The sequence below is a fragment of the Musca domestica genome, unplaced genomic scaffold, assembly GCF_030504385.1.
Source record: "Musca domestica strain aabys unplaced genomic scaffold, Musca_domestica.polishedcontigs.V.1.1 135, whole genome shotgun sequence".
Classification (NCBI taxonomy): Eukaryota; Metazoa; Arthropoda; class Insecta; order Diptera; family Muscidae; genus Musca; species Musca domestica.
In genome coordinates this window covers 1,115,738-1,129,188 of record NW_026712181.1, presented here as the reverse complement: position 1 = coordinate 1,129,188, position 13,451 = coordinate 1,115,738, and the positions used below count along the sequence as shown (strand labels likewise).

The following is a 13,451-nucleotide window of genomic DNA, read 5'->3' as shown; positions in this document are numbered from 1 at the left end:
TACAGACATTGGTCGGATTGTAAAAAATGGAAATTGATGGAAATATTGGATTGAAGCAACAAGAACAACAACTGGTTCCCCATAATAAACATAAAAGTTAGTTGGCTAATAAAAAATTCTGCAAAATAAAAGCGGAGAGGTGGAACATTGGTTTTGTAATGCAATGCGACCGATAACTAGAAATTCTCATGGGAAAAATTCGCAGTTGAAGAAATGACACGGAAATGCAATTTACTTCCGCATCTGAAAAAGATCCACAAGATAACTTACGTTTCAATCTTAGGAAACCTGTCATTGACCCTATTTGGGAGGCTTACCTGGAAAGAGATAAAGAAAAATAAATATGTTCAGTAATAACTCATATTAAATAGATTAATTCTCTGGATGTAAAATGATTGGGTATGGCATGACATGGTTTTGTAATGACATGACATGGCATGTATATGGCAAGGCATGGTATGCACCTCATCATGCCATACAATAACATTAAATTTTAGCACATTAACATTTAATATTATATAACATTATAAGACTGTCAGACTGTTTTACAACAAAATTTTGGACATGTCATGGTATGACATGGCATATATGCGGCATGACATTGTATGTATCCGATATGGTATGACAAATATAACAAACTTTTCCACAATGACAATCAATATTATATTCTTTACAGAACACATAATTTTGGGCATTACATGATGATAAGAATTTTTATTAAGGACCAACCATCAAAAAAAGGTGGATTTTTTAAAGAATTTTTTTCAAGGATCAACCAACAAATAAACGTGGATTTTTTAAAGAATTTTTATCAAGGATCAACCAACAAATAAACGTGGATTTTTTAAAGAATTTTTATCAAGGACCAACCATCTAATAAACGTGGATTTTTTAAAGAATTTTTATCAAGGACCAACCATCAAATAAACGTGGATTTTTTAAAGAATTTTTATCAAGGACCAACCATCAAATAAACGTGGATTTTTTAAAGAATTTTTATCAAGGACCAACCATCAAATAAACGTGGATTTTTTAAAGAATTTTTATCAAGGACCAACCATCAAATAAACGTGGATTTTTTAAAGAATTTTTATCAAGGACCAACCATCAAATAAACGTGGATTTTTTAAAGAATTTTTATCAAGGACCAACCATCAAATAAACGTGGATTTTTTAAAGAATTTTTATCAAGGACCAACCATCAAATAAACGTGGATTTTTTAAAGAATTTTTATCAAGGACCAACCATCAAATAAACGTGGATTTTTTAAAGAATTTTTATCAAGGACCAACCATCAAATAAACGTGGATTTTTTAAAGAATTTTTATCAAGGACCAACCATCAAATAAACGTGGATTTTTTAAAGAATTTTTATCAAGGACCAACCATCAAATAAACGTGGATTTTTTAAAGAATTTTTATCAAGGACCAACCATCAAATAAACGTGGATTTTTTAAAGAATTTTTATCAAGGACCAACCATCAAATAAACGTGGATTTTTTAAAGAATTTTTATCAAGGACCAACCATCAAATAAACGTGGATTTTTAAAGAATTTTTATCAAGGACCAACCATCAAATAAACGTGGATTTTTTAAAGAATTTTTATCAAGGACCAACCATCAAATAAACGTGGATTTTTTAAAGAATTTTTATCAAGAACTATTAACCAAATAAACGTGGATTTTTTAAAGGATTTTTATCAAGGACCAACCATCAAATAAACGTGGATTTTTTAAAGAATTTTTATCAAGAACTATTAACCAAATAAACGTGGATTTTTTAAAGGATTTTTATCAAGGACCAACCATCAAATAAACGTGGATTTTTTAAAGAATTTTTATCAAGGACCAACCATCAAATAAACGTGGATTTTTTAAAGAATTTTTATCAAGGACTATTAACCAAATAAACGTGGATTTTTTAAAGAATTTTTATCAAGGACTATTAACCAAATAAACGTGGATTTTTTTAAAGAATTTTTATCAAGGACTATTAACCAAATAAACGTGGATTTTTTTAAAGAATTTTTATCAAGGACTATTAACCAAATGGATTTTTTGTAAGATTTTTTCAAATACCTTTTTTTCCCATTGACCATTTTTTTAATTAAGCTAATGAAGTAATTACTTCTCCTTTCCACTCCTTTGAAAATTGTCTTTGACAGGTGCTGATGTTGAATTTTGTAAACAAAAATCAATAATATCTCCAAACGGAGGACAGTGGCCGGTATTTAGCATCAGCCCAGGTAATGGACGTGAGACATCAGATATTACTTAACGCTTATTGCCATTTGGTTACACAGACACTCGACAATTTTTATTTACTGTTAATCGCTAAAATGTCGCAAAACAACCGCAGACAAATTTGCGAGGCTCGCACACACGCCAGGTAGGCACAACCATGGCCGCCGAAAAAGGTAATTTATCCGGGAAATTACGGAACAATAATATGATGAAGAAGACCATTAGAATCCAATTTAAAAAAATTCTCAGTAAATTAGGATGATTTTTTCCGAGTCCTGAAAAATGTTTCTCTCAGTTATGGACAATTTTTTAACAATTTTGAAACAATTTTCAAGTAGTGGAATGATTTTTTTTCTCCAAAAAAATCTTAGTCCTCGACCCGATCTCGCCTGAGATTAGCATTTGTAGTATCCTTCCTGTATTTTTGAATTGCAGAAATAATTGTTGTTTTGGAAAAAATGTCTGAGCTTTCCTTTTTAACAAAATTTATTTTTTTCTCTTTGGCCCTCCTTACTGCCCATTCCTGATTTTTTAATTGAAAATCCAGTTTTACTCTCTATCTCTCTCTCGCAATTACCTTAAAAGTACAGGTAGTCATTGCTGCAGCAGACATCAGCATAAACAGACGGGCTGTCAGGTGATTTTTCCATGCGTAATAGAAATGCAATTAAAATTTCGTTAAAGAGGAGAAAAGAAAAACAGAAACAAAAAAATACGCACTGGGAAAAATGTCAAAACAGCAGAAAAAAAGGCAACACAGAAATTTATTAAATTTCTTTGCAAATCATGCGAATTTTTCGAAAAGGCGCGTGGTACGGCGGGCCCACACCAAAAAAAAAAAAAAAAATATATAAATTAAATTGGTCTACGGCTAGCAGGAAGAAGTTTTTGGAAATTTTGTCACAGAAATTTATTGGAAGGTGGTAGTGGAGAAGGTAAGAAATTTATTGCCTGGAGAGATGGAGGATGGATGGACATTGACTGAACATGTGTTAAACTGACTATGCGGTGGACTATCTTGAATCGATTAAATACCGTTTTTATTCGTTTCGTTGTTATTTTTTTCTAACAATTTTGATAGATGTGATGTGAGTGGATTTACCACACCATGAGCTGGTGTGGTCTGGAGTGGATACACTCTGAAGTCCAGGATAAGTGGTTGGTGGCCACATATATTTTATTAACTTATGATAAGTTTATCAGGTTATTTGGGGATTTTGTGTTAGTTGCCTTGTTTGGGAGGTTGGAGGCTAGTTAATTTGTTTGTCTACCCCCAAAACAAGGCAACACAAGACATTTTGGAAGAAAATGACATTAATTAATTGGTTTTTCAGGTTCGGATATATATTTTGTAGAGGCAGTACAAAAAAGAATTTTCTCGGCATATATCCATCAGGAAATAATAATTGTTTAATTTATTTATTCTGTCCATAAAAGGCGAATTGAAGGACTTTATGGATAGGAGATCAAGAGCAGGTTTTTTTTTTTTTTTGTAACAAATTTTCAAAAGTCCTGAGGAAGAATTCTCAATTTGGGGCTTATCTTTAAAATACCTTCTATAATATCCGAGAATTTAGTTCAAGGCGTAGGTGTTGCTAAATTTAATTATTCTGTCCATAAAAGGCAAATTGATAGGAGATCAAGAGCAGGTTTTTTATTTACAGCAAATTTTCAAAAGTCCTGAGGAAGAATTCTCAATTTGGGGCTTATCTATTAAATACCTTCTATAATATCCGAGAATTTAGTTCAAGGACTAACGGGCCAAAAAATCATTTCCATTACCTCCTATCCCAAAGTCGTGGGTTGAAATATTCTCAAGGATTCAGGGTTTAAAAAATATATATTGAAAGGTTCTTTTGGGAATTATACTTTTAAAAATCCGACTTCAACAAAATACAAAAATTCCTCGTTGCAAAAAAAGGCGAATTGAAGTACTTTATAGATAGGAGATCAAGAGCAGGTTTTTTATTTACAGCAAATTTTCAAAAGTCCGGAGGAAGAATTCCCAATTTGGGGCTTATCTATAAAATACCTTCTATAATATCCGAGAATTTAGTTCAATGACTAACTGGCCAAGAATCATGGATGCAAAAAAAATAGTTTCCATTACCTCCTCTCCCAGAATGGTGGGTTGAAATATTCTCAAGGATTCATGGTTTTAAAAAAATTATTAAAAGGTTCTTTTGGGAGTTATAGTTCTAAAAATCCGACTTCAACAAAATAAGAAAAATCCTCGTGTAAAAAAAAACAAAATCTGAGGTCGACGTTGGGCGCCAAACAGACATTTAGAATAGGGATATCCTATTTTAACCCACATTGCTTATCATCACTTAAATGCTAGACATTGGATTTGTAAAAATACCTTTCGAGACTTCCTGGCTGATAATCGGGTTTTTGTTTAACACATCATCAAGGAATTTCGAGGATTTTCATACCCTCATTCCTGTGGCTAATTATTCACTCAGCCATAAGGCAAAAGGAGGGTATACAGGTTGAGATGAAAAAACTACAACAAGCTTCAGACTGCTATCATTTCTAAGTCACTCGTCCAACAGGTGCTAAAATTATTCCAGTGACAGCTCATTATATTGTCTACAAGCGTACAAAAGCATTTTGGTGAGAATTTTCCAGAAAAAAAGTTATTCGTGATGGAATTCAAGCGTGATAGTGTGATTTCTTTATATTTGGCTGGAAAATCACAAGTGGCTATCGTTAGAGCACTCCGGCATTTAAATTTGAATAAATCTTTTGTCTCTCGCACCATCGCTCGTTACCGCAATACTGATAGCGTAGCCCGACGTCAAGGAAGTGGACGGTAGAAAACAATAGCATCAGCAGAAATGGTTCGAAAAGTAAACAAGCGACATGATCGAAACCCGCGTCGCAGTGACCGAAAAATGGTTCGTGAGCTGAACATATCGCAATATTCCATTCGGCAAATATTTTGAAAAATGAGCTCGGAGTAAAGCCATTGAAATTCCAAAAAGTGCAAGAACTTACACCGCAACAGAAAGAAAATAAATTCAAAATAGCTAAAGAATTGCTTCGCTTGGCAGAAAGTGATGTACTGCCGAAGTAGGTTTTCTCCGATGAGAAAACATTCGTTGTCCAGTAGTTTGTAAACAAACAAAATGATCGTGTTTACTTGCCAAAAAGGTCAGCTGAAAATGTGCACATCTTCGGTTGGCCACCAGAACTCAAGCGCCGGACATGGTGATGGTGTGGGCTGCCATAACTGCCGATGTTCGCTCTCCGCTCGTATTAATCGACCTTGGCATCAGAGTAAGAATAAATGCCGAACATTATCGCGAAGATATTCTGGCCGCACACCTTGGACATTCCAATAGGATTCAGCACCATCGCACTTAGCATGCGCCACCCAAGAATGGTTACAAAATGAGGTTCCTCGCTTCATTCCCAGCGCACAATGGCCACCAAAATCTCCGAAGACCAATCTGTTGGACTATTGTGTCTGGAATATTTTGGAAAACAAGGTTGGTACTACAAAATACCAAAGTGTCGATCACCTTAAGCAAGCGCTTCGCCGGGAATGGGTCAAAATACCGCATAGCAACAGTCGGGCAGCGTGTGACGGTTTCATTAGCCATTTGAAGGCCATAATTCGTGCCAAACGTGACCAATTCGAACAAATCCAATTTTATTCTAAAATTGAAGTTTTTTTATCTCACCCTGTAAATCGGTCCACTCCTGGTGCCTCCCCCACAAAGGGTCAACATTTTGAATACCCACGAAGCTCAAAAAACCCAAAATTAACATCCGATTCCATTCAGACTTGGTACATGTCAATATTTCCATCAACACAAGATCTGTTTTAAAGATGGTAGAGATTCGACCTTTCCTTCTGGTACCTCCCCCACAAAGGGTCAAGATTTTAAATAACAAAAACGATCATAAAAGCCGAAATAAGCATCCGGTTCTCTTCAAATTACAAACATCACAACATTTTTATTAACCCAGGATCTGCTGTGAAAATGGGATGTATCGATACACTTCTTCTGGTAACTCCCCACAAAGAGTCAAAATTTTGAATATCCATGAAGCTTATAAAACGCAAAATTAACATCCGATTCCATTCAGACCTGGTATAGTTTAATATATCCATCAACACAAGATCTCCTATAAAGGTAGTAGAGATAGGACCATGTCTTCCTGTAGCTATCCCACAATGGGTCAGAGTTTTGAATGCGGAAACCATTATAAAATACGAAGAAGCATCCGGCTCTCTTCATATTTCACACATCCCATTAATTCTTCTAGCATAGGATCTGCTGTGAAAATGGGATATGTCGTTGCACTCCGTCTGGGGGTGGGGGGTCTGCTGTGAAAATGGGAAATATCGGCGCACTCTTTATTTCTCTATTTCCCCCACAAAGAGTTCAAAATTTGTAATATCCATGAAGATCATATAACACAATATTGACATCCGATTCGATTTAGACCTGGTACATCTTAATATTTCCATCAACACAAGATCTGCTATAAAGATGGTATAGATCGGAGCATTTCTTCTGGTACCTCCCCAACACAGGTTTTAAGATTTTGAACAACAAAACGCTGAAAGAAAGCGAAATAAGCATCCAACTCCCTTCAAATTTCACACAAACATGTTTGCTAACACAAGATCTGTTCTGAGGATGATATATACCTGCACCCCTCTTCTGATATCTCACCCACAAGGGGCCACAATTTTCAATACTTTATCTCTGGTAACTTGCGATTGCGTCAGTGATTTTTTTTATAAATTGTCACATATCTCAAAAAAATTGAAGGATGTAGCCGATATAGTCGAAACCTGGCACGTCGCAACATTTATATTATATTTATTTAGGTCCGATACGAAATGGAGAATATTGGTCTATTCCTTCGAAACCTACTCGATAGAGGGTCAACAATTTGAATAATCATAACAGAAGTCAAGATACATTTAAATAATCGAACATTGGCCGATGGTATTCAACTGTCGGTAAAACAGATACTTTTAACTTGTTTTCAAATTAATTCAATTACAACACATAAATTTCAAATGTAATATTTCAAAAAACCGACATTCATGTTTCATATTTTGGGTCTACTTTCAAAATCTATTCGGTTTTCGTTTTAATTATACTAAGAATCTTCAAGTATTTCATATGCCCGTTTAAGGTGCGGCAATCAACACCGAGAATATATATAAATTCATTTTATGTTAATAATTTACAAAATAGTGAACTTTGAAATCATAAAGATATTCGATGGTTAGTTTTAAAACAACAGACCCCTCTATGACCCTTGATAATTACTATCTAAGTTTTTTAGGGTACATAGGTGATGTGAATTGAGGGGGGACCAAAGGTATTTATCATCTGCCAGCAATTGCAGCGACAAACTAACCATACACACACACGCGTACTAACGAACTAACCAATTAGCCGACATCCAAACATCTATTCATTCTCTGCTCCATTCAACATCGTCAAATTGTCACAGCGTTGACAACAAATGCCAAGATTATGTCATAGACCCACAGAAAAGAGAGACGGAAAGATAATTGTAGATAATAAAGCGACAGAGTTTGGAATTGTTTTCGGTTGCAGTTTTTTTCTTTCATTTTTTCAATTAGTAGTCAATTACAGTTCATGAGATAATTTAATGACATTTTTCGAATGTCATTTGTCGTCGTGCTTTTTATTTAATCTTTTCTCTTTGCAAAGGAAAAAAATGCAACAAAAATTGCGTGGAAACAGTGTAGGAATATTATAATGTTATGGAGAGGTAGAAAATTCAAGACAGTCCTAAAGTGTCATATATAAGTCGTCCTAGGAAGAAAGACTATTAATATGCATTTCGTGCATCGAAAACCATCTAAAAACACTGATTATTTCGGTTGAGCATTTTAACCCTCAGGAGAATCAACAAAGGGGTTTTTTGGTTCTTTTTATATCCTTAGAGTGGGTATATATTATTTGATACGGTCAAAACGTGCCTAATCGAAATAACGGTTTTAGACCCTAGGTCCCTTTGGACTAAACTCGTTTCAGGGCATTTAGAGTTGATTTAGCGATGTCCACCCGTATGTCTGCTGCGCACAATAACTCTCGAAAGGAGTATCTGATTTGTTCCAAACTTGGTACATCGTAATATTTTTGTCAAACATAGATTGAGTTCAAAGATGGGCAATATCGGTCCACTCATTCTGGTACCTCCACCACAAAATGCCAACATTTTCAAAGAAAATAATTTACTGCACAGAAAGAGAAAGGTTAATCTGATTTTGCGCCAACTTTGCAAATCCTAATATTTGCATCAGTGCTAGGTCGCGTGCGAATATCGACAATATCAGTCCACTTCATCAAGTACCACCACCACAAAGGTTCTAAATTTTGAATAATTATAACTCTTATAAAGATGTAAGAGTCTTATGGTGTAGGAGTTCGATTGACTTCAAATTTCACACATCCCAATATTTATATTAACATAAGGTCTGGCGTTAAGATGGAATATATCGGTCTACCGCTTTTCGTACCTCCCCAGAAATGGTCGAAAATTTCAAAAAATATATATTCTGCACGAAAAGAGAAACGATAATCCGATTTTGTTCCAACTTTGCAAATCCTTATATTTGCATCAGTGCTAGGTCTGGTGCGACAATGGACAATACCGGGCCACTCCATCAAGTACCCTCCCCCCACAATGGGTCAAAATTTTGAATAATTACAACTTTTATAAAATGCTATGTAAGAGTCCGATTGTCTTCATGTTTCACACATCTTAATATTTTGAGGAACCCAAGATCTGGTATTAAGACGGAACATATCGGCCCACTTATTGTGGTACCTCCCCCACAAAGGGTCAACAAAACGCTCAAAGAAAGCGAAATAAGCATTCAAGTCTTTTCAAATTTCACACATGCAAACATTTTTTTCCAACACAAGATATGTTGTGAAGATGCTATATATCTGCGAACCCCCTCTGGTACCTCACCCTCAAAGGGTCACAATTCTTTTATCTGTCATAAATTGCAAAACAACTCAGCGATTCTTTACAACTTGCTATATCCATATATTTCTCTCAACCAGAAACCTGAGATGAATATGGAATTTATGATTTCCCATAAATTAGATATAAATGTTAGATTTTCTTATAATATTTTTATCTGTATTAGGTGAAGCATGAAAATGGAATATTTCCGTCGACTATATCTGGCTAAAATTGTCTAAAAATGATCACATATCTCATGTAAATTGAAGGAAGTTATCAATATAGTCCAAATCTGGCATCGCAATAGCAATATTTATATGATGGTGTGATAGTTATTTAGGTCTGATACGAAATGGACAATATTGGCCCATTATTTCAAAACCCACTCCATAGAGGATCAAGAGTTTGAATAATCATAACACAAATTAAAATATTTTTAAATAATCGAACATTGCCTTTTCTTGATGAAAATGCTTTAAAAAATCCAAGACTATTTAACCAAGAGTTCTTGATAAAAATTCATTAAAAAATCCACGTTCTTGATAAAAGTCCAAGAGTTCTTGGTAAAATTTTTTTTAAAGGAAAATTCACGTTTATTAGGCTCTTTAGAGATGGCTTTTAGAGATCCAGGTTTATTAGTCATTAGGTCCTTGAAAAAAATTCTGTAAAAAGATCCACGTTCATTAGGCATTAGGTCCTTGGAAAACATTCGTTAAAAAATCCACGTTTATTAGCTACTAGGTCCTTGGAAATTCTTTAAAAATATCCACGTTTATTAGTCATTAGGTCCTTGGAAAATTTTTTTAAAAAACCCAGGTTCATTACGCATTAGGTCCATGGAAAACATTCGTTAAAAAATCCACGTTTATTAGCTATTAGGTCCTTCGAAAAAAATCTTAAAAAAGATCCAGGTTTATTAGGTCCTTGGAAAAATTGTTTAAAAAAATCCACATATATTAGGCATTAGGTCCGAGGAAAAAATTCTTTAAAAATTCCAGGTTTATTAGGTATTAGGTCCTTGGAAAAATTGTTTAAAAAAATCCAGGTTTATTAGGCATTAGGTCCTTGAAAAAAATTCTTTAAAAAATCCAGGTTTATTAGGCTAATGGTCCTTGAAAAAAATTCGTTAAAAAATTCACGTTTATTAGCTATTAGGTCCTTGGAAAAAATTCGATAAAAATCCACCTTTATTAGCTATTAGGTCCTTGGGAATTCTTTAAAAAGATCCACGTTTATTAGGCATTAAGTCCTTGATAAAAATTCTTAAAAAATCCACGTTTATTAAGCATTAGGTCCTTGGAAAAAAATTCTTTAAAAAGATCAACGTTTATTAGGCATTAGGTTCTTGACAAAAATTCTTTAAAAATCCACGTTTATTTGATGGTTGATCCCTGAAAAAATTCTTTAAAAAATACACGTTTATATGTCTGTTGGTCTTTCGAAAAAATTCTTTAAAAAGTCCACGTTTACTTAATGATTGGCCCTTGATAACAATTCTTTAAAAAATCCACGTTTATATGTGGCTGTTGGTCCTTGATAAAAATTCTTTAAAAAATTCACGTTTATTTGATTGATAGTCCTTGATAAAATTTTTATAAAAATCTAAGCTTATTTACCTAATGGTCCTTAAAAACAATGTAAAAAATATTAAATGCACCAAGTGTATTTATAAAAAATTAAAATTCCACAACAACATTTAAAGTAAAACCACAACTAAAACTAACTAAAATCAAATTAAAAATAATTACAATCCAAATAAATATAAATTTGATTCTTTAATTTACATAAATCAATTAAAATGTGATTTACATATAAATAAATTAAAAAACAAAAAATTAAAATTAAGTAATAAAACAAAGCCTTCAGCAGAGGTAGTATTGGTATTCGATTCTCGAGATTAAATTCGATTCTTGTTAAATTCCAATCATTTGAAATTATTTCGAGCCCATGGAACTGAACAAGGCTGTCAAATAGAGATTCTGCATCTGAGAAAGTTCGGCATAGTCGGTATTTAAGATACTGGCCGGGGACCAAAATATGGCTGGATTATTTACAGGTTGAAGGGCTGGCTCACAGAAATAATCGATAAAATTTGAAGAACTATTCGAAGGAGTGGAAGCATATGGGTCCATCATGTTATTGAAAATGTTTAAATTTTCCGAATTGAAAAATTGTTCAGAATTTGATGAGTCCTTCATTCCAAGTCCTGACATACCACAAGCTGATGGAGGATCCACACCGCCCATAGAGCGTATCTTTTGATCATTCTTAATCCATCCCCTGAGGGTCGTTTCAGATACACCAATCGAACGAGATACGAGTGCTCTGCTCTCACCATTACGTACCCGCTGTATGGCATAAGCTTTGTCCGTGCAGGAGGAGGAGGCGGAGGCGGAATTTAGGAAAGGCAGAGGAGATGGGCCCACTGGACTATTAAAATTAGTAATGCTCTCTAAGCCACAGAATTTCTTTTCAGCCGGCTGTTGTTCAGGATTGGAGTCCGAAGCGGACATAATTGAATATTCCATACCATAGAAGGTGGAGGAGGATTCCTTTAATACAAAATTTGTCTGCTGCTGTTGCTGCCGACTCATAAAACGTAATTTTTGTTCATTTTTACACCACCCCCTTAGGGTGGATTCTGGGACACCAATCGAACGCGACACAGATGCCTTGGTCTCACCATTGCGTACCCGTTGAATGGCATAAACCTTGTCTGTGGCCGTCATATTGCGTGGTGGACGTTTGCCTCGTGAGCCAACCGACGGCATCAGTACTGCAGGTTTTGGAAGATCTTCCTCAACTGGCCGCAGGGTCAAATCCATTTTTGCATCTAAACAAAAAATATAAAAAATGATAAACAATGATCTAACAAATTATCCAGTGACATACGTACCTAATTTGTTAAGAATTTTTGAACACTTTTTTCTTCAATTTCAAAACTATTTCTAGTGGACTGGTGAGGGTGACGGCTGTTTGAATGGTATTTTCAATTTTTGTTTTTGACAAAAAAGTTGTCAGTTTTTTTTTTCTCTTCAAAAAAAAAGTAGTAGGCTCCGGCGCGGACAAAGTGAATGCGGAAGTGAGTTTTGGCATGGATTATATCAACTGCATAAATGTGGATTTTTTAAAGAATTTTTATCAAGGATCAACCATCGAATAAACGTGCATTTTTTAAAGAATCTTTATCAACGACCAACCATCAAAAAACGTGGATTTTTTAAAAAAAAATTTATCAAGGACTCTTAACCAAATAAACGTGGATTTTTTAAAGAATTTTTATCAACGACCAACCATCAAAAAAACGTGAATTTTTTAAAGAATTTTTATCAACGACCAACCATCAAAAAAAACGTGGATTTTTTAAAGAATTTTTTCCAAGGACCAACAGCTATCAAATAAACGTGGATTTTTTAAAAGAATTTTTATCAAGGACCAACCATCAAATAAACGTGGATTTTTTAAATAATTTTTTCCAAGGACCAACAGCTATCAAATAAACGTGGATTTTTTTAAAGAATTTTTATCAAGGACCAACCATCAAATAAACGTGGATTTTTTAAAGAATTTTTATAAGGACTCTCAACCAAATAAACGTAGATTTTTTAAAGAATATTTTCCAAGGACTCTCAACCAAATAAACGTAGATTTTTTAAAGAATATTTTCCAAGGACCATTAACCTAATAAACGTGGATTTTTTTAAAGTATTTTTTCCATGGATGGAATTTTTTCCAAACGTGGATTTTTTAAAGAATTTTTTTCAAGGATGGAATTTTTTCCAAACGTGGATTTTTTAAAGAATTTTTTCCAAGGATGGAATTTTTTCCAAACGTGGAATTTTTAAAGAATTTTTTCCAAGGATGGAATTTTTTCCAAACGTGGAATTTTTAAAGAATTTTTTCCAAGGATGGAATTTTTTCCAAACGTGGAATTTTTAAAGAAATTTTTCCAAGGATGGAATTTTTTCCAAACATATTTTTTAAAGAATTTTTATCAAGGACCAACAGCCATATAAACGTGGATTTTTTAAAGAATTTTTATCAAGGACCAACAGCCATATAAACGTGGATTTTTTAAAGAATTTTTATCAAGGACCAACAGCCATATAAACGTGGATTTTTTAAAGAATTTTTATCAAGGACCAACAGCCATATAAACGTGGATTATTTAAAGAATTTTTATCAAGGACCAACAGCCATATAAACGTGGATTTTTTAAAGAATTT

General features: G+C 33.9%; 2 protein-coding genes across 2 annotated transcripts in view; both read right to left on the bottom strand.

Moving 5' to 3' along the window:
- LOC101895118 (ubiquitin carboxyl-terminal hydrolase 46) overlaps positions 1-13,451 on the bottom strand; it is a 201,279-nt gene that overhangs the window by 34,697 nt on the left and 153,131 nt on the right. The gene's annotated exons all lie outside the window — the stretch shown is intronic.
- Positions 10,926-12,201, bottom strand: LOC101892078 (uncharacterized). Its single transcript, XM_011292486.3, has 2 exons — positions 12,122-12,201; positions 10,926-12,058 (listed from the first exon to the last, which is right to left on the bottom strand). The coding sequence occupies exon 2, from the start codon at positions 12,048-12,050 to the stop codon at positions 11,160-11,162; it is 891 nt and encodes a 296-aa protein (XP_011290788.2). The 5' UTR covers positions 12,051-12,058; positions 12,122-12,201; the 3' UTR covers positions 10,926-11,159.

Excerpts from the sequence above, each read along its gene's own strand:
- LOC101892078 (XM_011292486.3), bottom strand. The coding sequence starts at position 12,050 with ATGGATTTGACCCTGCGGCCAGTTGAGGAAGATCTTCCAAAACCTGCA.